The 27,907-nt window shown below is 36.3% G+C and overlaps 1 protein-coding gene across 2 annotated transcripts; it reads left to right on the top strand.

The window, feature by feature from the left end:
• The first annotated feature begins 2,755 nt into the window (after positions 1-2,755).
• On the top strand, positions 2,756-22,165 carry VCAM1 (vascular cell adhesion molecule 1). 2 transcript variants are annotated; one of them, XM_045547434.1, is made up of 9 exons: positions 2,756-3,186; positions 3,743-4,018; positions 6,269-6,589; positions 7,888-8,154; positions 11,989-12,264; positions 14,168-14,488; positions 15,371-15,637; positions 17,016-17,282; positions 20,656-22,165. In XM_045547434.1, the coding sequence occupies exons 1-9, from the start codon at positions 3,123-3,125 to the stop codon at positions 20,814-20,816; spliced, it is 2,220 nt and encodes a 739-aa protein (XP_045403390.1). In that variant the 5' UTR covers positions 2,756-3,122; the 3' UTR covers positions 20,817-22,165. The 2 variants fall into 2 exon arrangements, with proteins under 2 accessions (XP_045403390.1, XP_045403391.1); XM_045547435.1 differs by lacking the exon at positions 2,756-3,186 and having other exon boundaries at positions 3,767-3,832; positions 3,936-4,018.
• The last annotated feature ends 5,742 nt before the right edge of the window (positions 22,166-27,907 follow it).

The following is a 27,907-nucleotide window of genomic DNA, read 5'->3' as shown; positions in this document are numbered from 1 at the left end:
TGAACCTAATATAGCTGTATCTTATTATTATTACATAACATTTATATAGCACTTTACTATATTTATTTGAAGATATTTCATATGATCAGTTTTGATTTGATAGTCATAAAATCATGAGAATCATTTGAAATGGTGCTTTATTCCTATCTGAGCATTTGTAAACCTGCTCAGAGAGGCTACCCATACTTGTGTGAGGTTTCACAATTCCTTGGTGGAGTAGCTGGACTTGAATTCAGGACTATTGGGTTCTGAGTCAAGTCTTCTTTCAAATTATTTTTATTTATTCATTCAATAGTGATTTACCAAGCCCCTACTGTCTGCTGGTCACTATGTTAAGTACTGAAGCTGTAATGGTGAACAGGACACACATATTCCTGCTCCTTCAAAAGCTCCTACTAGGTAGGGATTTTGAAGTCACCTACCATCCTCATCACTTTTCTCTGGAAACCCTCTATTTTGTCAGTCTCTCTTTTAAGAAATGTCACTGTGAATCAGACACCCTGCTGCCAATATGGTCTGGTGGGTGTGTAGTGCTCAGAGACCATGGCCTCAGGTGATTTGAAGGTTGAATCACTACGAGTGAAACCTGAGCTTATCACAGCTATTTTGGTTTCTCATGGCAATGTTGGCTCATGTTCATTTTATGGTTGACTGAAACCACCGGAGTATCCTCCTATGGATTATGACCAAGTCAAATCTCCCCCTCCCCCACTATACTCAAGGTTTTACATTTAAATGCTGAACTTCAATGCATTCCTATTAAATTTTACTTCATTTTGGGGACCACTATTATATCCTTTATCTTCTTTATCTTGATTCTGTCATCTCTAAGGTTAACTATCTTTCCCAGTCTTGCATCATGAATAAATTAGGTAATCAAGTGCTCCATGTTACTGGTAAAAATGTTAAACTGAGCAAGTTCAAAGACCAAACCCAGTAATACTCTATTCTGTCAGGTTAGTTTCAATCTGTTAATCTCATATTTGCAACTCTATTCACTCATTCATTCCAGAAATTTTAATAAATACCTTATTCTGGGATAAATGCTGAGATGGAAAAATGAAGCCATATGAGTTAGCAAATTAGGAAAGATGGACATATTAACAAGTAAATGCAGCACGACAGGTGTTTCATTGGTATGCACTAGTCATAATGAGACCACAGAGAAGGGTTAAATCAACATATCTAGGAGGACCAGATAGGACCTCAGATGTCATCCAACACAAAGATATAATGATATATCTTGATAAAATATTTGCCAAGACCACTATGGCTTAAATCAATACAGTAGGCATTTCTCCAATGTTCCCAGCTTGGAATCATATCCAGACTCAGAACTGAAGTAATCTATCATGACTTGGTCATAGTGATCCCATTTTTGGATCCTTTGTCATTTCTCTTTGAGCCTCAGGGAAATGTATTACAACTCTATAACGCCCTTTTGATCTATTCTGAAGTTAAGTGGTGAACTTGGAGCTGATAATTTTCTTCCACGATATGAACATTGTAAACGACCTCTAGGTTACTTGTTTACCAGCTAATTTTGCCTGAATCCACTTTTCTGATCCCTGGATATTTGGTAGGTGAAGTCACATATATCACCACAGCCCTAGAATAGCTTCTCCCACTTCTTTTTCTCTCCCTGTCCTTTAGTGCAAGCCATATCAGTAACCAAGAGGAGGTCCAGAAGCCTCTCTTGCCATGTAGGGACAGTTGCAGATTCCAAACCTCAGTTATGGTTGGCCTTATATCACATAGTGCAATGGTGTTTATTGTATACATCCCTGTGAGTCTGTGAGATTTGGAATTTTCTTGTAAAATTTACATTTTTCTCATTCAGTATTTACATATTATTGCTATTTTCTAGAAGTTTCTTTTTCAAATTTACAATATTTATTATTGCACTTTTTTTGTATCCACTAAGTGCAAAACCACGCATTAGATATTGTAGAAGTAGGTATGATGATGAACAAGAACTGGTCCTGGCCATGAAAGGAACTGATGATCTGATGGGGGAGGTAGACCTGCACATGTGTAAGGAAGTGGCTATTCCGGTTTCTTTTTGATGAGTAAGCGTTTTTGCAAGGACTTGGGCCATATGTGTGCAAGCTTAAACCAGCCAGTTAATTGAGCTTTTAAAAAAGCCATTTCACTGGGGTGGGGAATGAAAACATAAAATTGGTTATCATCCCCTCCCCTATAACAATAACAAATTACTTTTCATGTTTTAACTGGACTTGTGGTTAAATCCCACAGCCCAAGAGATTTGCCACTTCAGATGGATTCCATGCAGTTGCATTTAAGTCTGTGAAAGACTTCGAATTACCTAGCAATTTGACCAAAGAATGGGTAGCTTCTCTGAAACAAAAGAGGAAAAACTATACCCCTTATTTTGGCAGCAATATTTAATTATTAAGACATTCTTTTACTTTCCATTCAAGAAAATAATTTCAGAAAGCTGATATTTGTTGTCATAAGAACTGTTTTTATGAATAAAAAATACAAAATTAAGAAATTATGCTGTTTCCCTTTTAAAAAATGACTCATCAAAAGAAAGGATCTTTTTCTTTTTCTTATAAAATCTTATCTCTATTTTTAGAATTGCAAATGTATTTTCTTAATAGAGAAAATAAGTTCACATGACATAGTGTTTATTTTTCCAGTTCAAAAACTAAAGTATAATTTACTATTTCTCCCTCCCCTGCCTCCATTAGATTCAGAAAGCTTCATTCTGCAATGAGTGTGGTCTTGTATTTTTCTAGTAAAGATATCCTTTCGGATTTGAAGATCAGGAAAAGCCTGATCTTTTATAGTCTGGGAAGTGTCTTATTTTTCCGGGACAGAGAGAGTAGTTTCAGCACTGAGAGCAACTGAAGGGGTTAACACTGGGACTTGGCTGCGTGTCAGTTAAACTTTTTTCCCTGGCTTTGCCCCGGGTTTCCCCTTGAAGGGATTTCCCTCCGCCTCTGCAGCAAGACCCTTTATAAGAAGCAGACTTTCTATTTCACTCCTCACCGAGCCTCACTGGCTTTAGAGGCTGAAGACTCTCCCCAGGCACTTTCAAGTGGAGTGGAAATAAGGGTTTTGGAACCATTATTTTCTCATCACAGCTGCAACTTAAAATGCCTGGGAAGATGGTCGTGATCTTTGGAGCCTCATATATACTTTGGACAGTGTTTGCAGCTTGTAAGTTCTTCTCCTTGATCTGTTTCAAATGCTAGCATTCCATTTTAGCCTTGGTTTTGTTTTCAGTCAGTTTTGCTATGTTAGTGAAGAGAGCACTAGGATTTTAAGCAGTGGAAAAAGTTAATTGAACTCAACTTTTAATGTGCTATTGAGTTTTGCTGCATGCCATTATACTGTCATAGTTAGAGCTACAAATTGATGTTTTTTTGATAGCTTTTTTCCCCAAAGTCCAATGAGCAATTTGGATACTATCTCTGGTAGGTCTATCTCTTTAGTTTCCTATACTTGATAATGAGGTCAAACTTAGCAAATAACAAAACAGCTTTGATAAATGGGCATCGAGTCAGAACTGAGAATTCTCCTGAGTGAAGATAATTTCAACACCTTCTTTGGTGGTAACTTTAGTGCTTTCTGGCTGCTTTGCAGTTAGTTTGAAGCAATTTAGGAAAGAGATCAGTCAGATCATACTTTGGACATTATACCAGAACAAAGAAGAGGGAGTAGAATACTAGACAAACCAGTGGTAAATTTGCTTTTTTCTCTTTTGCTTTTGCAGCTCAAGCTTTTAAAATGGAGATCACTCCTGAATCCAGATCGCTTGCTCAGATTGGTGACTCCGTCTCATTGACTTGCAGCACCACAGGCTGTGAGTCTCCGTCTTTCATGTGGAGAACCCAGATGGACAGTCCTCTGTATGCGGGTGTGAGGAGTGAGGGGACCAAGTCCATGCTGACCATGAATCCTGTTAGTTTCCAGAATGAACTCTCTTACCTGTGCATGGCATTTTGCGGATCTGAGAAACTGGAAAAAGGAATCCGGGTGGAGATCTACTGTGAGTGCTTTGGAGAATGTTTGGTTTTCTCTCAATTTTTCTTTACATTAGTTTTTTAAAAAAGGATATTTAAGAAAAAGTTTTTAAAACGATATTCGTGTGCAGATTTTTGGCTAAAGAACGTGTGTTATCAAGAAAGCTGGAGGTAGCTGATGCTAACACCAGATCAGGAATCCCAATCTTGGCTTCTGTTTCCACCTCTGCCACAAACATGATGACTATGCATAAGACTTGCCCTCTCTGGGCTTCAGTTTCTTTAGCTATAAAATGAAAATCTTTAAGATTCTTTTTATTTAATTTAAAAATTTTTTTTCATTTGATTATATCCTTACTTGTTTACTTGCTCATGCATCTAAATGATTTATGAATTCCATCCTCCAGCGGTTTTTCTATTCATTTATTCTTATGCAATGTGGTGCTTAAAATCAGTTTAAAGATTAAATAGAAGATCCATAATTAGTAATAGGCTTCAGTATAAAAGTTTTCCCCTTAAACATTAGAAAAAAAAATCTGCAAGCATTTCACTTGTTTGACTTTGGTGTCAATAAATTTAGGAATTTTGTGGGTTTTTTTGTGCCTCAAAGCCATGGGGCTAACCTCAAAGATATCTGTATAATAAACTAGTTTTGTCTCATTAAAATGAATGAATATTCCCGGTTTACCAGCCTACCGAAACGCATCCCATTCCATTCTCAATTCAGCAAAGGAAGTTAGCAAGAGAGGTAAAAAACTAACCTGACAAATCATTTGCCTTTTGTTACTGATGGTGTCTCTTTCTAACAGACTAGACTCATTTATGGTCATTTCTTCATGAAGACCTCATTTGATTATTTGATAAATATGCTAATTCCTTTCCACTATACTGGAGGCTAACTTTGCCCAGTAACCTTAACTGATTTTTCAACAAGCCCTATGTGTTGCTAAAGCTTCCTAAAAAACTGTGCCTGGCTGGCTGCTTTCAATTATGCTGGTTGTACATGCATAGTTTATGTCTGTGCAGCCTCCTGAGCTCCTTGAACGGTCCCCTTATGTTAATACAGGGAAAAGTAGCAAGTTCTTATGTTACCTGACATCAAATTGTGCAGATTAGGCACATTTCTTACAGACTATGAGGGACAGAAATAACTAGTGGAAAAAATTTAAATGCCATGTTTTTTTCACATAGCAAAGTATTTCTAATTCCTTCACCTTTTGCCCACAAGTACCAAATATTTGAAGACTTAAAAAAGAAATGAAGACCCTTCTGACTTTAATTATCTTGCCTGGGGTTTTTCTCTAAGAGTGTCTGTTTCTCATTATGTTTAACAGTCTGTCTCCATTTCACATTTGATTGTAATATTCTTTAGAGTTGAGATCTTTATATTCTTTTTACTACACAGTCTTGAAGCCACCAATGTGTTGCCATCATGGCAGTGTGTGAGGAAAAAGGTAACCCTGGCAAAGGAGGCAATGGCCAACTGAAATAGTGTGTTTCCTAGTGCTAGAAGATTCAGTGGAGTATGCGGTGGGACGCTGAGTTAGGCATTTCAGGAAACAAATCTGCCTTCCAGAATGTAAAGATGGCACAGGTGTACCTTTCTGGTGGATACATTCTTGTCAGAGGCATCATTTTCAGAAGCCAATTATTTAAAGTTTGTCGTTTCATTTGTAAGCACATCTTGCTCAATAACTGTTCTTTACAATGACATTCTGAGCCTGACAGTCATTATCTGTAGAATGGAAATACATCTGTCCTGACTAAAATAAGAGAATGTGAGATAGTATAAATCTGCAGTAACACAGAGTAATAGAAATCCTGAGTTCAAGTCTCATCTTTACATTTACTACCTGTGTCACCTCACACAAGTTACACCAAGTCCATGTTTTCTTATCTGAGATGTGTGGTCATTATCTCTTAGGGTTATTGTGTGGCTAAAATAAAATCATTTATGTTAAGTATATAGCATAGTGACAGGCACATGTAAGCTTCAATAAACATTAGTTTTTTTCTTCCTTTTTTACTCCACTAACATGCAACCCTTAGTACACAGAAGATCAGAACTGAAGAATCCTCTAAAATATGATTGTTCTGATTCTTGCTCCTTGAACCCACTCAAAATCATGGAAGGCTATTTAAATAATTCTGCTGTATTGAGACTGTATTAACAAAACATTAGACTTGATTTGCATTGCATTAAAACAGTAAGAGACCTTATTCTGTAAGGAAAAAGTAAGCAAAAAGTCCACTATGTATTTACTTGGTCTTTGCAGCTTTTCCTAAGGATCCGGAGATTCATTTCAGTGGGCCTCTGGAGGCTGGAAAGCCAGTCACAGTCAAGTGTTTGGTCCCTGATGTATACCCGTTCGACAGGCTGGAGATAGACTTATGGAAGGGAGACCATCACATGAAGAGTCAGGACTTTATAGAGGAAGTGGAAAGGAAGTCCCTGGAAACCAAGAGTTTGGAAGTAATCTTTATTCCAATCATTGAGGATACTGGAAAAGCTCTTGTTTGCCGAGCTAGATTACACGTTGATGAAATTGATTCTGTACCCAAAGAAAGGGAGACTACAAAGGAACTGCAAGTCTACAGTAAGTACTTGTTTGATGTGATCTAGTTTTTATGGGAATTCAGTCTTGGATATAGCAATATAATATAGCAATAAACTTAGCAACTAAGTCAACAAGAAATTTGTTTATTGTTTTTATTCCATTTTTATTCATTGAAAGCATAATATTTGCCAATAGCATAATTCAATGAAAAGAATACTGTATTTGAATCGAGAAGACTTGAACTTAATTTCTGGCTCCATTAACTGTGTGAGTTTGGATAACTTAATTTCTCTATTTCCCCATCTATCAAAGGGGAATAACAATACCATCTGATTGGGTAGTAGGATATAGGTCAAATTATAAAATTTTTTTAATCTTGTTTTGTAAACTCTTACAATAAGCCTTAAAATATTAGTTGCACAGGTATAGAAACTCAAAAAGGTGAGCAGTTATTCTCTGTGTGTTTATGTGTGCATGTGTATATGATATGCTCACATGTACACATAAGCACCAGGTGGGGGAAAGGTGATGGGGTTTGATTGCCTCCTCTGTCCCTGAGACGGCCAGGAGATTTGAGGCAGTGTTGAAGTCCCAGAATTTTGTAAGAGTGGACTCACTCTGCTCTGTTCTAGACTAAAATGCTGTGTTCTGCTCTGGGTACCACATTTAAAAGTATTGTCAACTGTAGTATGTTTAGCCAAAAGGGAATGAGATGGATAGGTTTTAATAATATTTTGAGAAGAATAGTCAAGATAGATAATATTTTTTGTAGAGAATATAAAACCTGGAAAAGAGAGCTTTAATTAAGTGTTTCAAAGACAGTTGTGTGAAAGAGTGATTTCGTTTATTCCATAACAGCAGAGGGCTGAGCTATGTATGACCAATATGTTTAAGTTAGTTATAGAGAAGAAGATTTCAGCTCAATAGGGGGAAATGCTCTAATAATTAGGGCTGTCCAAAAATCAAACTGACTGTTTTCTAAGGCAATGGGTTGACTCTCTCAGTAAATGTTGAAGTTGTCTTGGATGAGCATGTGACAAGGATGCTTAGACGGGACTCCTACCCTTAGATGGGAGTTGGAGCCACATGATCGTTATGAATTTATGAACATCTGTGACAATCTGAAAACACAAAACATCAAAAAAGTAATTCAGTCAGGTTAGTCAGAAACTATATTGCCTATTTTTAATGACTCAGCAGTTCCTTATAGTAATTTGGCAGAGTAAGTTCATCAAATTTGTGGAAGCACATACATACAGCCTGTGAGAGAAATATATTACCCCTGTTGGATTGGGATAATTCTTAGCACCTGCTAATATTATGTCCTTCCTTTTCAGTCTCACCCAAAAATACAGTTATCTCTGTGAATCCCTCCACAAGGCTGCAAGAAGGTGGCTCTGTGACAATGACATGTTCCAGTGAGGGTCTACCAGCTCCACAGATTTTCTGGAGCAAGAAATTAGACAATGGGAATCTACAGCCCCTTTCTGAGAATGCAACTCTCACTTTAATTGCTATGAGAATGGAATATTCTGGAATTTATGTGTGTGAAGGAGTTAATCTGATTGGGAAACACAGAAGTGAGGTGGAGTTAGTTGTTCAAGGTGAGTAGAATGTGACAAGGAAGGATAAAGGTGTTGTCATTGGGATTGGAGCAATAGTGACAGTTTTAATGCTGAAATTGCTTCTGTAAGTTTCATCGATGACCCATCTGATTGCCATGTACTTTAGCACAAATATGTATTTATCCTCCTCATACTTCCTGGAAGTCTTTTCCCCAAGAGTTTCCATGGCTCTGCTTTTCTAATTCTTTTCCATCTCAAATCACTTCTTCACTGCATTATTCCCTGACTTTCTCTCTTCCTCCTGCCCCTCAGGTATTGATGTTTTCAGGTTATAATATGTGGTCCTCATCTTTTCTCACTGTAGACTCCCAAGAATGGGACTACTCTACGCTGATTACTCCCAAATTCATGTACCCATTTCATGTCACCAAATCCTGTCATTTCTACCTCAAAATGATCCCTAGAATATGACCTATTCTTTAGCCTTCTTGCCATTGCCTCAGTTTATCATCTCTCACTTGGACTCTTGCAAGGTGTTCTTAAATAACAGTATTCATTGAACACCAACTATGTTTCTGGCACTTTCTATATGTTCTCTGCAATCTTCAAGAGTTAACTAAAGAGTAAATATTTTATAGCCATTTTACAGATGAGAGAATGGAATCTCACAGAAATTAATAACAGCACCACCTTTGGACTGTACGCTTAATACTTGCCAGGAATTCTACATTCTACTTTGTATATATTATCTTATTAATCTTTACCACAACACTCTGAGGTGGATAAACACTCAGGCTCAGCATAGTTCATAATTTGCCTAGGATCAAATAGCTCTTTAGTTGCATTTTCTGTTATTTTAATACAGGCTTGTTTTAATCTAAAACCCTATGCCTTTTCAATTATAGCTAATTGTCTTTATTATTTATTTTTTAAAAATTAATATTTGAGTACATTTATAGGGTACAATGTGGTATTTGTTATATGTGTACAATGTGGAGTGATTACATCAAGTCAGTTAACATATCCATCACCTCACTTATCATTTTTGTGGTGAGACATTTAAAATTTACTCTTTTAGCTATTTTAAAACATACATTACTATTAACTATAGTCACCATGCTGTGAAATAGGTCTCAAAAATTTATTATCTCCTGTCAAACTGAAACTTTGTACCCTGTCACCAACATCTCCTTATTACCTTACTCCCCATCCCCCAGCCTCTGGTTACCACTATTCTACTCTCTACTTCTATGAGTTTGACTTTTTTAGATTCCACGTATAAGTGAGATCATGTGGTGTTTGTCTTTCAATGCCTGGTTTATTTCACTTAGCATAATGTCCTCTGGGTTCAACCATGTTGTCACAAATGACAGAATTTCCTTTTTTAAGGCTGAATAGTATTGCATGTGTTTTATAGCTAATTGTTTTAAAATGGTCTCCCTGCTATCATTCTTTCCCCAAGATAACCAGTCCTATGCACTGTTACCAGAGTTAATTACTTTAAACACAAAAGGTGTTCATTTTATATGAATTCATATATTTATTAAAGTAGTCACATATAACAGAGTCTGGTCAGAAACTACCTTTGCAGCTTTGCTGGTGACTCGATGCTTCTGTTTATGCTGTTCTTTTTGCCTGGAATGGCCTTTCTCCTTCCTTCACTTGGCAAAGTCTCAGCCATCCTTCAAGACAAAGCTCATGTCAACCTCCCAATTCCACATTGTGTCAGGCCGAGCTGCTCGTTCCTCCCTTTGTGTACGCTCAACACTTCTTATAGTGGTGTATGTACTTCTGTTCTGTTCAACACCTATAATTAAGGACACTAATCCAAGAATCCAAGAACTGTGCTTGGTGCTAGGGGTACAGACATGAATTAGATATGGCAGCTGCCCTGGAGGAGCTTACAAACTAGGAAGGAAAGATAGACATATAAAGAGACTCTTTAAATATACTTTAGTAAGAGCCAAAATGATGTATTTATTTAAATGCATCTTTCTATTAAGCCTTAAGCTTAGTTAAGGCAGGAACTCTGTGTGTGTGTGTGTGTGTGTGTGTGTGTTTTACTGTTTGGGTGCCTAGCACAGTCCTTGACACATAATAAATGTTTAGTAAATGTTGTTGAGTGAATGAATAAATTATAAACATGGACAACAAAATTTTTTTAAATATGGAAACATGGAGTTTAAACTTGGATGATTAAAAATAATTCAAACTCACCATCAGTTGATTACCATCAGTTGGGTGTTCGGTTAGCATTCTCAAGTGATCGTGAAAAATATCACACTAATAAAAGTGTGTAAAGCTTGTCATCCATCCTGGGTTAGTTCCACCCTATAATAAGCTGCATCACATTTCAATGCTCAGAGGAAATGTGTTCTGGGGTTGAGGAGAGTTATTTTGTACTTTGCATCACATGGGATACTAATGACCTTAAGTACTGAAGGTAGAATTGAACTTTTAAAGGACCTTTCAGCTACCTAAAAGATTTATTCCCCCAGAGCTACAAGTTCTCATGGTAACATACATAGCCACTCTAAAGAATGATCTGAGAAATGTTCACAGGCAGAAAGTGCATCTGTGTTTTAACTTCCTCATTCTTATACTAGCATATAAGGAATTCAGAAACTCTGGTTAGTATTCTGAATGATCTCTCTTTCAAAATTTAATAGCAGATCCGTTTGTTGAGGAGATCTATCTTTGGAAAATACTAAGACGTCACAATTAGATAAACCAAATTGAGAAAAATAGCTTCTGGCACGGATGAGAACCATGCAAGACGTAGTTGATTTGGATTATTTATGTATTGAGATTTCTTCTATCTCTAGTCTGCTATTTACAAGGAAGATTTTAGTGATTTTTCTGTAGTGTTTCATCAGTCACTTTCAGAGTTGCCCAACCACTCCCAGTTTCTTCGGGGGAACAAAGACAAGATTTAGAATTCCCTTTCTCTCTAAACAGCAGTCATCTACGAGAAGTCTGTGTGCCTACCAGGGAGGACACTGATGGCCAAAGGGACTGTCTAGATATTTGAGACTTAGGAGTTTGCTCTCATGTATGAGCTTTCAGCCCCTGAATTAATTGTAAAGTATCTTATCTTGCATCAAGAGAAATTTTGGAGGTGACTTATGTGTCACTTGAGTGCTTAGATTTTGACTTTGCTTTCAATGTGATTCCGTGTGACTTTCAATGGAACAACTTTGTACTGCTGGAACAGAAGCTCTAAGTGCTGGTCCATTGTGGGTATTGGGTACTGGTTTTCATTAAAAGACATTTTGTGTAGCTTTCTCCAATACCTCTTTTACATCTTGTTTTATCTCCACATGAGGGTAACTTGATTGAGTTGTTCTCACAACTGAAAAGCCGGGATCCTCAGTTAGACCCACCTGGCATCAAGTCCTAATTTTGCTGGGTACAATTATCTGGCATTTCTGAGCCTAAATTTCCTCAAATAGAAAGAGAAGGAGGATAAAGAAGAGAAAGTGTAGAAGAAGAAAGAGAAAGAGAAAGTGGCTTACATAATGCTTGACACACAAGAATCACTTAAATTATTCACGCTATTATTGTCCACTATTACAGTGATTTGATAGAGTGCATATCCACAGAGACTGCATTATTGCTATGAAAAGATGCCAAACCTGTCTTGACAAATTTTTATCTACATTCATTCCGTTAAGTGAACGAATCAACAGACTGTCATGGACTCATTCTTAAAAGATGTGGTCTCATTCCTGATGGTCCCAAGGTGGAGAGGAGTCATTTCTTGGTACAAATAGCTGAAAGGAGATCAGGAAAAATAAATATCATATAATGGATTGTGATAAAAGGAGAAAAGAATCTTATCCTCTTTTCATCTTGTCCTTTTTTTCCCCCTAGAGAAACCATTTACTGTTGAGATCTCACCTGGCCCCTGGATTGCTGCTCAGATTGGGGACTCAGTCGTGTTGACGTGTGGTGTCACAGACTGCGAGTTCCCATCTTTCTCTTGGGAAACCCAGATAGACAGCCCTCTGCATGAGAATGTGAAGAGTGAGGGCACCAAGTCCACGCTGACCCTGAGCCATGTGAGTTTGGCAAGTGAAGGCTCTTACCTGTGCACAGTGACCTGTGGACATAAGAAACAGAAAAAGGGGATCCAGGTGAAACTCTACTGTAAGTGGTTTTCAGAATTGTTTCCTGTTTGTTTGTTTGTGTGTTTATTTTCAATCCCGTTGGAAGGAAAAGAATATGAGTCTGTGACATGCAATGAGCTCCCTATATTTAGGAAGGCAATTTAGCATTGTGAATGGTTCCTAAATCTCTGAACCAGAACGGTTTGATGCAGCATAATTAGCTTAAATCTTAAGTACACATTACATGTGTATACAACATCCATAATCTGGTGGATGCATTGACAAGTTTGGATCTCGTCAACACCCTCTCATCGTGCCCTTGAACACAGTCCATGCTCCCTGCTCTCCATCCCTTCCACGTGTGTATCGGGTGGACGGAGGGGGTGAATGCAGATGCCTGGGTGGGGTGACAGCTGCTCAACTATCCAAACTGGAGGTGAGGCCTGAACCCATTGTTTTAATGGAACATTTGGAAAGTCCATCTACAGGAGGGGAAGAAAATTAAGCAGGAGAAAGGCAAGAATTATAAAAGGAGTTAGACTGGAGATGGGGATGGCCAGTGGCAGCAGCTCAGGTGAAGAGCAGAATCAGGATGCAGCACTGGACCTTAGTGTTGATTTACACTGTGTACATACACCACACTTCTTCTTGCTCTTCTTGTCACCTTAATAAAACTTATTTACAACCTCAAATCGCTATGAGTTTGACATTGCTGGAGTTCCTCAGTCTATAATGACTGAGAGACAAAATATGCAAAGTGACCACAAAGTTAGGTCCTTGAGAGGGTTACTTTGCCTTGTTTTATTCAGCAGAACTCCAGAGAACATATTGTAGAGATTTTCCACCAGAATCCTTGCCCAAACTTGTGGTATCCTTCAGGATTCTGTTCCGAATGAGTTAGAGTATGTCTATAAAGGGATTTGAATCTCTCAAAGGAGGGGTAAATTTTATTTGCATTATCATATTACCCAGAGTCTCTGATCTGCTGAGATAGGCACATTCCCAGCAGAAATGAGGACCAGCAGCAAAGTCTTATTGCAATATGGAAATATTTGAGAATGTATCACTTTAACAACATTTTGCTTAAAGAAAATTTTTTTAGCATTACAATTGTCCTTGATAACTATTTTAATCTCATTTTTGTTGATTTGCATAGGATATATTATAAATGCTATTATTTAGAATATAAATCTCTCAGGTTAGATTCTAAATAATACAGTTAAGCCAGTTCTTTTCATAATTGTGGTATTATCTGAAAAATATTTAGAATTTGGTGCATGAATTTGGTCATTAGAATTTAAACCGTCTAAATTGAGAACTGCCCTGTGGGTCTTATTTGATATAGACTGGCTGCATAGCTCTGTGAAACCAAGCCTGGGCTCTGAGGTCAGAGAAACACAATTCTGAGCTCAACTCAGTGACTTACTAGGTATGATGGGTACTGAAAATCTCTTAACCTCTGTAACATTTCAGTTTTCCGAGCTGTGAAATAAATTAAATAATACTCATTTTATCCGGCTGCTTTGAAGACTGAGATTATGGATGTTAAGACACTAGCTCATATGAAGTATTCAATATATCATGGCAAATATTTAAAACAGCTAAAATGTATTGTTACTAAATAAGATGGTGGAAGCTGACGTGTCCTTAGAAAAGGTAGGCCATGGCACTCAACATGATTGCATCACTAAGAAGAGAAAATAAGAAATAAAAATATTTATTACTGGATGATGATATATTAAGTATTTTTTGTTTCCAATATTATTTATATTCAATATCATAAATATTAAGTATTAATATTAACATCATTATTTATATATTAATGATCTCTCTATCCCAGGTGAGTTAAAGCTGTCATTTTGAGACCTTTACATTTAATAGAGCTTAACTCAATTTTTCCTTGAATCTCACTTATAAACATCATTTTTGTTTGATATTTGTAGCATTCCCTAGAGATCCAGAAATTGAGATGAGTGGTCCCCTAGTGAACGGAAGCCCTGTCACCGTAAGCTGCAAGGTTCCTGATGTATACCCTTTTGACCAGCTGGAGATTGAATTATTTAAGGGGGAGACTATTCTGGAAAATAAAAACTTTTCAGAGGAAGAGGATGGGAAATCCCTAGAGACCAAAAGTTTGGAAGTGACCTTCATCCCCACCACTGAAGATACTGGAAAAGTTCTTGTTTGTCGGGCTAAGTTACATATTGATGAAATGGAATTTGAACCCAAACAAAGGCAGAGTACACAGACACTTTATGTCAATGGTAAGTACATATGTGGTGTATCCACAATGTAATATGGATTTCTTTACCATATTTGCCAGGCAATAGTTAACATAAGGTTAATAGTTAAAGCTTCTGTGGAAAAAAACATAACTGAAAAGAAATTTCAAAATAATGATGATTATAACAAACCACCCCCCACCAAAACTTGAAATAATAACCATTTATTTGCTCATGATCCTATGGGTTAGCAATTTGGACAAGGGCCAGCTGGGCAGTCAGTCTGTTCAATATGGTACTAGCTGAGCTCCCTTAAGCGTTTTCAGTAAGGTCAGCAGTGTTGGTTGGTCTCAGATTGCTTCACTCACAAGTCTGGGGCCTTATCTGGGTTGTCGTGGCCTCTTTTCATCATCCTCAAAGAAGGTAGCCTAAGTTTACCCACAGAGCAGTGTTTCAAGAAGTTTAAAAACAAAAGTAGTCTCTTAAAGGCCTGGGTTTGGGAGTCCTACAGTGTTACTACTTCCACGTTACATTGGTCAAAGTGAGTCACAAGACTAACTCAGATTCAAGGAGTGGAAAAAGAGCCCACACCTTTTCACAGAAGGAGATTGAAATAATTCATGTTCATGTGTAATCTACTATAAATGGCAATACACACTATCATTGACCATCCATTCTTTGGTGGCAAGAGAATTTCTATGGAACTTACTCTCATTAGAAAATATCCATGATGTGTCCATATTCTACTCTTTCATTCTGTATCTGCCAAAGTAAATCAGGACAGAAACTTCCTTTGGGAAAGTTATCAAGCTTTATAAACTGTCTGAATCCACTGAATCCATACCTCAGTTTTGCAACATTATTAAAACTCTTTGGAACTCAGGGTACAAGAAGTCAACCTAACAAGTGTCTTTACCTTTTCAGTTGCCCCCAGAGATATAACTGTCTTGGTCAGCCCCTCCTCCATCCTGGAAGAAGGCAGTTTTGTGACTATGACATGCTCCAGCGATGGCCTTCCAGCTCCGAAAATCCTGTGGAGCAGGAAGCTAAATAATGGGGCTCTTCAGCCTCTTTCTGAGAATGCAACTCTTACCTTAATTTCTACAACGATGGAAGATTCTGGTATTTACGTGTGTGATGGGATTAACCAGGCTGGAATAAGCAGAAAAGAAGTTGAATTAATTATCCAAGGTGAACAGAGTGTGATTAATGCGTTATCATTGCTAGTATCTTTTTGATTGTGTGACTGGTTATGAGCAAAGTCCTCTGTGAAAGTAGAATTTTTACTACAAAAGTGTATTGAGTGCTTTGAAGAGTTCATGATGTTTCCTATGCATGTAAAGCTCCTGAAATTAATAAGTTGTTTATCCTGAGAGTCTTCTAACTTCAAGTGAAATGTTAGCTCTGGGCACTATGCCAGAAATTCCAGTTACACTTATCAGGCAATGATCATGGTGTTGAAATAAAAATAGGCAGAGGTATATATGTATTTGGGAATTACCTAGGATTAAGCCACAATATTTGGTTTTAAATGGACCTTGAGTAGCAATCTCACAAGATGCCTACTAGTATTTGCTTAGAAGCCTGAGACAGTACTTAAACCTTTTGCAAATTCTAAGATTTAGAGTAGTAAGTGACTGTGTCCTCTGACTCATCAGCCTGGTGCTCTAGGCTCCCTCTCCCTAGGATGGAGACTCAAAACTGAAAACAAAACAATTCCTAGTTGGCAGGTTGAAGCCAATCATGAAGTGATCAATCTGGATCTGCCCCTATACCTTCCTTTTTGGGCACTAGGGTTCTTTTCTTCACTAGGGCTATCATTTCCTCTCTTGCTCCACGGTATTATTTCTACTAAGATATTGATATTAATAACCTCGTCTCAATGAAATTTGTATTTTAAAGAAATAATTTTGGAAGGGCAATGCACAACCTTCAAAAAAAACCACAACTTTTAGGATGGCTGTCACAGCCTTAGATGGGGAAAGAATTTCAAATCAGGTCACAGAATAGATGACCTTAGTAGGAATCTCACTTAAAAAATGGTGATGTGGTACCTCCCCTGTGGGTTGTTGCATTAATAAAGATGTTATATGTCACGTACTTACCCCAGTGCCTGGAACTTGATAAATGGTAGTGGTGTTGTTAAGGATATTGAAAAAGCCATCTCTGTACAGCTTAATTTCTTAATCTGGGAGGATCCAAATCAGAAACCCAGAAGCCTGTAAAGGACTTTGTACCCGCTAGAAAAGTTTGCAAAACATTGTGACAAAAATTAATTTTCTTTTTCACATTTGAATTCTATAGCTATTTATTAAACACCTATTTTCTATGCTAGGCTGGGTAAATAATTATATTAAGGGGCATGAGAGAAGCATGACATGTCTTCTCTTGTTTACAACATGATAATTTTCAATAATCCAGTAAATTCTTGACTACTTGCCTTTCTTAACATTTGATGCAAACAGTAAGCACAAATGCCTCCCTGGCAGCTATTGTTGATGTTATAAATTAATATGGAACTGATTTACATTTCACTTACTCAGGGGTACCTTTTAAATTCTCTTTACAGTTGCTCCAGAAGACATAAAACTTACAGTTTTTCCTTCTGAGAGTGTCAAAGAAGGAGACACTGTCATTATCTCCTGTACATGTGGAAATGTTCCAGAAACATGGATAATCCTGAAGAAAAAAGCAGAGACAGGAGACACAGTGCTAAAATCTATAGATGGCGCGTATACCATTCGCAAGGCCCAGTTGGAGGATGCAGGGGTTTATGAATGTGAATCTAAAAATGAAGTTGGCTCAAAATTAAAAAGTTTAAAGCTTGATGTTAAAGGTTAGTTTTTTGGTTTTAGGTTTGTTTTTTTTTTAATGATACTTCAGAGGTTCCATAGATTGTAAAGACTTTCTATATTAGATGAATGAGTTGCCATAATGGAGCTGAATTCTATGTTGATTTTGGTTATTTCTTAATGTTTCTTGAAATAATCAAGCACAGCTGCTCTGTCCTATAGAGTTGAGCAAGGAAGTTGACATTAATCATTGATGAGTGTGGAATTCCCATTTGCTTTTTTCAGAGTTTACAATTCATCATTGGTCTCTGAGGTCTTGCATTTGCTAAGTGTTTAACCATATTTTCCAAACCTTTCCGTGGGGGTTATAAGGAAACAAAAAAGTAGGACTGGCATATGGAAAAAGAAGGACCTTTTTCCTTCCTACCAGAAGAGAATGCTATTTTCCAAACAGGGAGTAACTGCGTATTTCCTAGATTGACTCCTTTCAGGATAATAATTGGGAGTAGCAAACTTGATCCTAAACAACATTAAAAAAATCTCTATACTACAGAAAGGCCTCCTTAAAATTCCAAGCCCCTTGCAATCCTACCCTATTCTGGTGGAGAGAGAAAGGGAGGGACAATGTCCTCATGGAGAAACTTCAGAAGCCCCCTAAACTCTCAACTCCTTTTGCTACTGTACAGTGGGTAGGATGTGTTGATCTTATTGGTGTGAGCAGAATGCATTAGTCTTGGCTATTCCACTCCTTGCATGCTAATGAGCCACTGTTGTGTATTGGAAGCCATACTTGGCAGTGGCATGCAAACAGGACTGTAAACAAATGCCAACTCTTATGAGGTCTGGCACTTGGCTAACAGAGTTAGCTAGCAGTCACTTGTCAATGTAGAGAAAGTTTGAACCTAAGTCAGGAAACAAGTAAAAATTTTACTTATCTGGCCAAATTTCTCAAAATTGCAAGCTTGACCATGTTTTCTGTCTTCACAATAAATACCTCCTTGAAACATGGCAATATCAATACATCCATCTAGAAATGTTAAAGAAGGGGAAAATATCACAATTACATGTAAAATTTTTAGTCATCCACTTGCAGTGATTATCTTGAAAAGTGTTGATCTGGCCAATGAAGTTACTATGTCTTCAAAGAATGGAACATTTACCTTGTATCATGTCACTGGAAATGACATGGGGTACATGTATTCAGTGCTTCCAGTGAGGTTGGGAATGATTCTGGATGGACTGAAATCTCAGTTATGAGTAGGTTGAAATACATTCATTCCTATTTTGTCTGATCCTTGGTGCCCCCAGAGAACCTTTTATTGAGCCCAGTGCCAGGAAATTGGTCTCCCCTGACATTTCTGTAGTTCTTTCTGTTTGTAGTTACTTGTTCTCTTTTAAAGTCACATCAAAGCTGCTTCTCCACTTTTTAACTTTGTCTCTTCCACATTGTCTTTTCTAATTGCTTTATTAATTTAACCACTTACATATCTGTCACTTTCCACTCATTATTTAAATGAACAATCAAAGAATATTAGGTACTCAGTTAGAAATTCATGCCCCCAACCTGAATATAGTTTAAAATAGCTAGATATGAATGCTGACAAAAAAGATTGGCAATTTTCTGAGTATTTTCTACTAACTTTCCTTCATATTTGGCTGGATTTTTTATTTGTTTCCTTTTGTTTTGGTTTGATTGTATTCCACTGATAGAAATGGTCAGGAGTCTTTAAGATATTCAGTGTTTATATAACTAATAGAAAATTGTAGTTGTCCTGGCAACTGACTTAGCAGCAAATTTCTGTTTTTCTTCAGATCCCTGAGGGAAAGCTGAAAGGCAAAAGATAATATTTATGAAGTTGAAAAGAAAACAATAGACATAGAAGTACCACTATTTAGCAGGTCATCAGTATTGATGCCTAACAATAATTATGATGGTGGACATCTCATTTAAATATTACCCTTATACTTTGACTAGCACTAGCTCAATTCTTGCAAGGGAAAGTAGAAAAATGAGTCGATTGTCGTTATGCTTAGGGTGAAGTGTTTTTCTTCAATAATTTAGAAAAAAAAATGACTTCATGTCCTCAGGTGCTAGTGATTCTTTTTTACCTGGTTGACCTCCAGTAATTAAAAGCCCTAGAAGGAATATAGTGATCATGACAGTCAGATCACTTATTTCTGCCATGATTGAGGCAACATATATGCCCCTTAGTGAAACTTTGTGAGGTAATACAGTGCCATGCAAACAAAGTATAAAGAGAAACCAGTCTTCAGTAAATGACAAAGTCTCTTCTTCAGATGTTTTTACAAGGTTAAGATGTTAAATGGTATTTCAACTGCCAGATGATTTTTAGTAGATTAAAAAGAGCATTAATTTTAAGTTTTATATACTATTACCTTCTGTACTTCATTTACAACTAAATGGCAAAATGACAGGATATAGAAACAAAAAATTGTATTAGTGCTCAAAGTATTTTTGGGGTGCCAATTACCCCAAGCAGCGAGTCAGGTGCTGGCTATTCAGTGATGGAACAAAAAGAAAATGGACATACATGTCTTTATATATTTTACAGTCTAGAGGAGGAAACCAAATTTAATAGATAGTCACATGAACAAATGTTTAATTACAAGGTGTGATGCTGTGATAAGGGCTATGAAGGGGAAGTGTAGCGGGCTTTGAGAGTATGTTGGGGTTCTTAATTTAGACTGGGGAAGGTGTGGATCAGAGAATGCCTCTATGAGTAAATAAAATTTAAGCTGAAACATAATAGTATCTAAGAACTTCAGTTTTTTGAAAGATGATATAAGTGCTGAAGAAGAATAACATATTAAGATGCCCTATTTTAGACACACAAAACATAAAATTTTCTGTATGTCTCTTAAAAAGCCAGTGGTAAGAAATTTTTCTCTTTCTATCTTATTTATGGTATTTGACTTCAATGGTCAAACTGTAAATGTTGTAAGGATTTTCTTGGAGAACTGGTTAGACATTTCACATTTCATGGTGATCAGAGTTCTAGTTCTTTAGTAGACACTTCTGTTTCCCAACACAAACACCCCTCTCTAATTCCCATTCTTATTAAACAAGCCCTAAAAAGTTGCACCCTCACTTCCATTCTGCAACTGAACCTGAACCTATTTGAATCTAAGTTTGTGGAAGTTAATCACTGTCATCTTTAGTTATTTATTTTTTTGACTGTTCTCTTTAGATCCATCATGACCATAGCAAACACCAACTAATTATCTGGATAATTCAGGGAAATATGCATTTTGGGTCCTGATGGTCCTTATCACTGTTTTGATTCACTTCTCCTTGGAGAACTAGTCGTACTATTATAATAAAGCATGTAACTATTATTATTAAATGATTTCTTTTTGTACTAGACATTAATTGCATCCATTTTGTTATTTTTCCAGGAAGAGAAAATAACAGGGACTATTTTTCTCCTGAACTTCTCGTGCTCTATTGTGTATCCTCCTTAATAATACCTGCCATTGGAATGATCATCTACTTTGCAAGAAAAGCCAACATGAAAGGGTCATACAGTCTTGTAGAAGCACAGAAATCAAAAGTGTAGCTAATGTTTGATATGTTCAACCAGAGACACTATTTATCAGTCCAAATCTTTAATACTGCTCATCATTCCATAAGAAAAACAATGAGCTTGGAGTTCAGACTTCCCTGAATGAATTGAACATGGAAATAAACGGCCACCTATGCCCCTTGCTGTCAGCAAGAAGCCAAAGGAAAACTTTCTGCCTGAAAAACAGTCACTGCTATTGAGATGCAATGACTGGAGGAGTTCCTTGATGTGTATTATTATGTGTTATCATCTAATAAAACAATCTGTATATATGTAGAATAAAATTATGCCATAGCAAGATTGCTTGGTTAAAATAAGATGGTTAAAATAATTACATACTGTTGCTTGTACTGACTTATAATTTAATGCATCTTAGGAAAATTTAACATTAATATTGACTGACAGTTGACCTTTGTCATTTTTCTTATATTTTATTTCCTTTACCAAAGTTTTATTCCTATAAAGTTCATGGAAAATAATTTCATGTTTTGTAAAGATGCCAGGGTTTTATATTTTTATAGGCAAATAATAAATAGAGAGAGCACTAGGTTGACTTTCAGGTACTAAATACCTCAACCTGTGGCAAAATGGTTGGCTGGGTTTCTTTCTCTGTATGGTACTGGCATGGTACGGAGATGTTGCATGATGTTAGTTGTTTATCAGACTGTTGTGTAACTTTCCAAAATAGTCTAAAAATGAAATTTCTTTTCATTTTCTTTTGTAAATGTTTAGATTTCTTGTATAGTAAAATTATAATTTTTGGAATTGGAAGGGTTGTTTGTTTATTTATTATAAATTGCCTCGTTTAATCATGTTGTAGCTCTTTTTGAAATGCCAAGTTACAAGACTAAAAAGTTCAAACTATGGAAATAATAGATACTGAAAATGTGGTCCTCAGACTACTTTTATCAAAATCACTGTGGAAACTTGACAAAAATTCAGATTCCTTGGTGCCACCCTAAGCTGGTGAATTGAAATATTTGGTTTTGGTTCCTTGGAATCCGCCATTTTAAAATTAAAAAATATAGATAGTGTACATAAAAAGAATGAAGATTAATACATACATGTTAATGGGCAACAAATGAATACCAATGTACACATCACCAAGTCCAAGAGATAGAACATCACTATTCTTTGAAGCCTTTTATAGGCCATGTACTGATGGCAACTCTCTGCTCTCATTGAGCAGTAACCAATAAATATCCTGAATTATATATTGATCATTTCCTTGCTTTCTTTGGAGCTTTTATACCTATCTATATACCCCTAAGTAGTACATAACTTAGTTTTGCCAGGTTTTGCATTCTATATGAATACAATAAAATGATATATTTGTCTTGTGACTTTATTGTTTCACTCAAAATTATGTTCTTACAAAATTCATTTATGTTGCTATATTGTTATAGGTAATTCATTTTTCACTGTGCTATAGTATTCCAATATAAGATTTTGCCACAATTTGCTTATCCCTTCTAATGTTGATGGATATTTGGGATGTTTCTAGTTTTTTCTATAATGAACAAAACTTCTGTAAACATTGTATTAATATATGCTCCTGGCTAACGTGCAAGAATTTACCTGGGGTGCAACAATTTATCTAGAGTCTATATACCTAATGAAACTGCTGGGTTATAGTATTTGTACATATTGAAGTTTATGGGGAAAGCTAAACTGTTTTCTAAAGTGGCAGAAATAATTTATACTTTCACCAGCAGTGAATAAGAATTTCCATTACTGAACAACTTGCCAACTGTGGTATTGTCTGATTTAAAATTTTTTTCATTCCTTATGGGTGTAAAATAATTTCTCCTAATGTTTTAAAATTTCATTTCCCAGATTATTAATAATATCGAATTTTTAAAATATTTTAGGACCTTTTATGTTTAAAGAAGAGCACTTCTGTGAAATATCTGTACATTTCTTTTGCTGGTTTTCTAGACATTGGTTGTCTTTTTCTTATTGATTCTTAGAAGATCTTTCAGAAAGATTTTATTATTTTCATGTCATAAATGTCTTATTCCTTTTTAAAATTTATTTCTAGGGAGTTTATAATTTTTATACTATTAGTTGTGGTATTTTAAAATTTATGTTTACCACTAAAATCAAGAAATAAAACATTTTTATCACTTCAAGATTTCCATCACACCCCATTTGCAGTAAATCTCCCCATCCCACCACCATCTTTGGTCCTTGGCAAACGCTGAGCTGTTTTCTATCACTATAGTCTTGCCTCTTCTAGAATTTTATATAAATGGAATTGTATAGCATATAGTCTTTCATGTCTGTTTTCTTTACTTAGTTTAATGCTCCTGAAATTTATCTATGCTATGTGCCTAGTCCCAAATAAATGAAACTGATATTTTTAAAACTGTACGTTTAGGCAATAAAATCTTGAAATACTAATTTTTATTCCTTTTTTTCTTTGTGCTTTTCAATCCTTCCTCTCTTTACCACAGGTATTCACATTGCTACAGGAGATTTCAGATTGGTATAAACAATGCAAATAGAAAGGACAGTTAATGAACTTTTCTTAAACTTCAAAGGTAGTTTCTAGAACTATGACTACATATGATGGATGACAGGAATGAATCTCACAAAGAGAATATTGAGTAAGACAAATCATTGATAAAAGTACATAATATAAAATTTCACGTATTTCATATTACAGGATTACAAATGTTTTGGTTACATGGATTGCTTTTGTACCGCTTGAGTCAAACTTACAAGTGCGCCCATCACCCAGATAGTGTACATTTTACACCTTAGATATGATTTCACACATTGCCTCCTCCCGCCTCCCACCTGCATGATTCCATTGAGTTTTACTTCTATCTGTGCATGAGTGCTGATCAGTTAGTTCCAATTTAATAGTGAGTACATGTGGTGTTCATTTTTCCATTCTTGTGATACTTCACTTAGGAGAATGGTCTCCAATTCCATCCAGATTGTTGCAAAAGGTCATTTTTTTTATGGCTGAGAGGTACTCCATAGTATACATATGACACATTTTATCAGTCCATTAATAAATTGATGGGCACTTGGGTTGATTTTACATCTTTGCAATTGTGAATTGTGCTGCTATAAACATTCTGATGCAAGTATACTTTTGACAAAATGACTTTTTTTCCCATGAGCAAATACCCAGTAGTGATATTGCTGGATCAAATGATAGGTCTACTTTTAGTTCTTTGAGGAATCTCCATATTATTTCCATAGAGGTTGTTCTAGTTTGCAGTCCAACAGTGTGTAAGTGTTCCTTTCTCTCTGCTTCCACACCAACATCTATTGTCTTAGGATTTTTTGATAAAAGCCATTCTCACTGGGGTTAGGTGATATCTCACTGTGGTATTGATTTGCATTTCTCTGATGATTAGTGATTTTGAGCCTTTTTCATAAGCTTATTGGCCATTAGTCTATCTTCTTTTGCAAAGCTTCTGTTCATGTCTTTTGCCCACTTTTTAATGGGGTTGTTTGATTTTTTTCTTGTTGATTTGTTTGAATTCTTTGTAGATTATGGTTATTAGCTTTGTATTGTATGTATAACTTGTGAATATTTTCTCCATTCTGTAAGTTGTCTGTTTCCTCTGTGATTACTTCATTAGCTGTGCAGAAGCTTTTTAATTTGATCAGGTCTCATTTACTTATTTTTATTGTTGTTGTGATTGCCCTTGGGGTCTTCTTCATAAATTCTTTGCCTAGGCCAATATCTAGAAGAGTTTATCCAACATTTTCTTCCAGAATTCTTATGGTTTCATGCCTTAGGTTTAAGTCTCTTATCCACTGTGAGTTGATTTTTGTGAGAGATGAAAGGTGCAGATCCTGTTTTAATCTTCTACATGTGACTATAAAATTTTCCCAGCACCATTTATTGAATAGGGATTCTTTTCTCTAGTGTATGTTTTTGTCTGCTTTGTCAAAGATCAGATGGCAATATGTGGATGGTTTTATATCTGGGTTTTCAATTCTGTTCCATTATTCTATGTCTCTATTTTTGTGCCAGTACCATGCTGTTTTAGTTGCCATAGCCTTGTAGTATACTTTAAAGTTGGGTAAAGTGATGGCTCCAGATGTGTTCCTTTTGCTTAAGGTTGCTTTGGATTTTTGGGCTCTTTTCTAGTTCCAAATGAAGTGTAGAATCATTTTTTCTAGATATGAAAAAAAATGATGTTGGTAATTTGATGGGAATTGCATTGAATCTATAAATCACTTTGGGTAGTATGGACATTTTAACAATGTTGCTTCTGCTGATCCATGAGCATGGTATGGTTTTCCATCTGTTTATGTCCTCTTCTATTTCCTTCTTCAGTGATTAGTATTTCTCTTTATAGAGATCGTTCACCTCTTTGGTTATATATATTCGCAGGTGTTTTATTTTCTTTGTAGCTATTGTGAAAGGTATTGAGTCTTTGATTTGATTCTCTGCTTAACCATTGGTGGTGTATAGGAATACTACTAATTTGTGTACATTGATTTTGTAACATGAGACATTGCTGAATTTATTTATCAATTCCAGGAGTCTTTTGGTGGAGTCTTTGGGGTTTTCTAGATGTAAGATCATATCATCAGCAAAGAGCTATAGTTTAACCTCCTCTTTCCCCATTTGGATACTCTTAATTTCCTTCTCTTGGCTGATGTCTCTGGCTAAAACTTCCTAAACTATGTAGAATAGAAGTGATGACAGTGGGCAGCTTTGTCTTGTTCCAATTCTGAGTGGGAATGCTTTCCACTTTTCCCCATTTAGTATGATGCTGGCTGTGGGTTTGTAGTAGAAGGCTTGTACAATTTTGAGATATGTTATATCTATGCCTATTTTGTTAAGAGTTTTTATCATAAAAGGGTGTTGAATTTTGTTGAATGCTTTTTCTCTATCTACTGAGATGATCATATGATCTTTGTTTTTTCTTCTGTTTATGTGGTGAACCACAATTATGGATTTATGCATGTTGAGCCATCCTTGCATCCCTGGGATGAAATCCCTCTTGATTGTGGTTGATTATTTTTTTCATGTGCTTCTGAATTCAGTTTGCTAGAATTTTATTGAAGATTTTTTCATCTATATTCATAATGGATATTCATCTATGATTTTCCTTTTTTGTTTTGTCCTTTCCTGGCTTTGGTATCAAGGTAATACTGGTTTCATAGAATAAGTCAGGGAGGATTCCTTCCTTCTTGATGTTACGAAATAATTTCTAAAGTATACATATCAATTCTTCTTTGTAGAGCTGATAAAATTTGGCTGGGAAACCATCTGGTCTGGGACTTTTTTTAATTAGAAGATTTTTTTATTGCTGCTTCAATTTCATTGCTCATAATTATTCTGGTTAGGAGTTCATTTCTTCCTGTTTGAGCCTGGGGAGGTTGTGTGTTTCCATGAATTTGTCCACAGGATCCAGAAGCAACATCACAGCTTGTTCCTCTTGGCAAGCACCACCTACTGACAGAGAGGTCAATTTGCACACCCTTGACAGCTTTTACTGACTCAGTAATGCAGGGGATGGTTGATTCTCACTCACAAGCACCACCTATTGTCTCAGAAATTAAACTGGGTGTGCCATTACAATTCACACTGTTAGGAAGACCACAGGACTGGAGAAAGAGAAAGGATTTTGAAGACCCCCATCCTCTCTCATCAAAGAGAGACAGGGATTCTGGCCACTCACATAGCTCACCATCCCTACAGCCTACAAACAACTAGCCGTTGAGCAAATCACCACAATAGGGATATCAACAGCAAAGGCATTCACCCAGAACCTAGATTGCTATCAAACCAACAAGCAAAGCCAAAGGTTCTTACCCAATGTGTGCTATGAACAGACCCGTATGAGTGAGGGGAGGAGCAAAAGCCCTATCTAAACAAAAGAAAATTCAAAAATAAGAAGCAACAGCTGCTCCAAATGAGAAGGAATCAATGAAAGAACTCTGGAAGTATGAAGAATCAGACCAAAATGTCACCCCTAAAAGGGAATACCAGTTCTGTAGCAATGGATACCAACCAAAATCAGAGTATTAAAATGACAGATAATGAATTCCAAATATGGATTTTAAGTAAGCTCAACGAAATACAAGAGAAATTTTAAAACCAACATAAGGAAATCACAGAAAAATTCAGGAAATGAATGAAAAGTTCACTAAAGAAATCAAATTATTTTTAAAAAATCAAATAGAAATTCTAGAAATGAAAAATCCATTTCCACAGTGGAAAGTCTTAAGAATAGACTAGACCAGGCAGAAGAAAGAATCTTAGATCTTAAAGATAACAGCTTCAAATTAAACAAGTCAGTCAAAGTTAAAGAGCAGAGAATTAAAAGGAAGGAACAAGGCCTACAAGAAATATGGGATTATGTAAAGAGGCCAAACATAAGAATCAAAGGCATCCCTGAGGGTGAAGAAGAAATCACACAAGGGTTGGAAAACCTGTTTGAGGGAATAATTGAGGAAAACTTCCCTGATTTTGCTAGGAAATTTAAATATACAGGTACAAGAAGCTCAATGAACACCTGGGAGATTCATTACAAAGAAGCAATCACCACGACACATAGTCATAAGATTAGCCAAAGTTAATATGAAGGAGGAACTCCTGTGGACTGTAAGGTGAAACCATCAGGTAACTTACAAAGGAAAACCCATCAGGCTAACTGCAGATTTCTCAATTGAGACCTTATAAGCCAGAAATGATTGGTACTCCATCTTTAGTCTTCTTAAATAGAATAATGACCAGCCTAGAATTTTGAATCCTGCAAAACTAAGTTTCTTATGTGATGGAGAAATAAAAACTTTCAGACAGGTAAACAGAGGAGATTTGTCAAGACTAGACCTGCCCTGCAAGAAGTATTCAGATTGGCATTACACATTGATCAGCACAGTAGAAACCCACCAGTGTAAAATCACCCAAAAGCTGAAGCGCAGAGCCTATATGAAATAATGATTCAAGAGGTAAAACAAAGCAATAATGTTCTACCCAACAGGATGAACAGAAATGGACCCCACTTATCAATTCTTTCAATAAACATGAAAGGCTTGAATTGCCCACTCCAGAGACATAGGCTGGCTAAATGGATAAAAAAATAAGCCAAGTATCTCCTGTC

The sequence above is a fragment of the Lemur catta genome, chromosome 3, assembly GCF_020740605.2.
Source record: "Lemur catta isolate mLemCat1 chromosome 3, mLemCat1.pri, whole genome shotgun sequence".
In the NCBI taxonomy this organism is placed as follows: domain Eukaryota; kingdom Metazoa; phylum Chordata; class Mammalia; order Primates; family Lemuridae; genus Lemur; species Lemur catta.
This window is presented reverse-complemented; position numbering and strand designations above follow the sequence as displayed.

What these genes read in the sequence shown, in the direction of transcription:
- VCAM1 (XM_045547434.1), top strand. Translation starts at nt 3,123, where the DNA reads ATGCCTGGGAAGATGGTCGTGATCTTTGGAGCCTCATATATACTTTGG. An exon ending in AATCCGGGTGGAGATCTACT is followed by an intron (nt 4,019 to 6,268) that starts GTGAGTGCTTTG and finishes TGGTCTTTGCAG; the next exon opens with CTTTTCCTAAGGATCCGGAG. An exon ending in TTTAAAGCTTGATGTTAAAG is followed by an intron (nt 17,283 to 20,655) that starts GTTAGTTTTTTG and finishes TTATTTTTCCAG; the next exon opens with GAAGAGAAAATAACAGGGAC.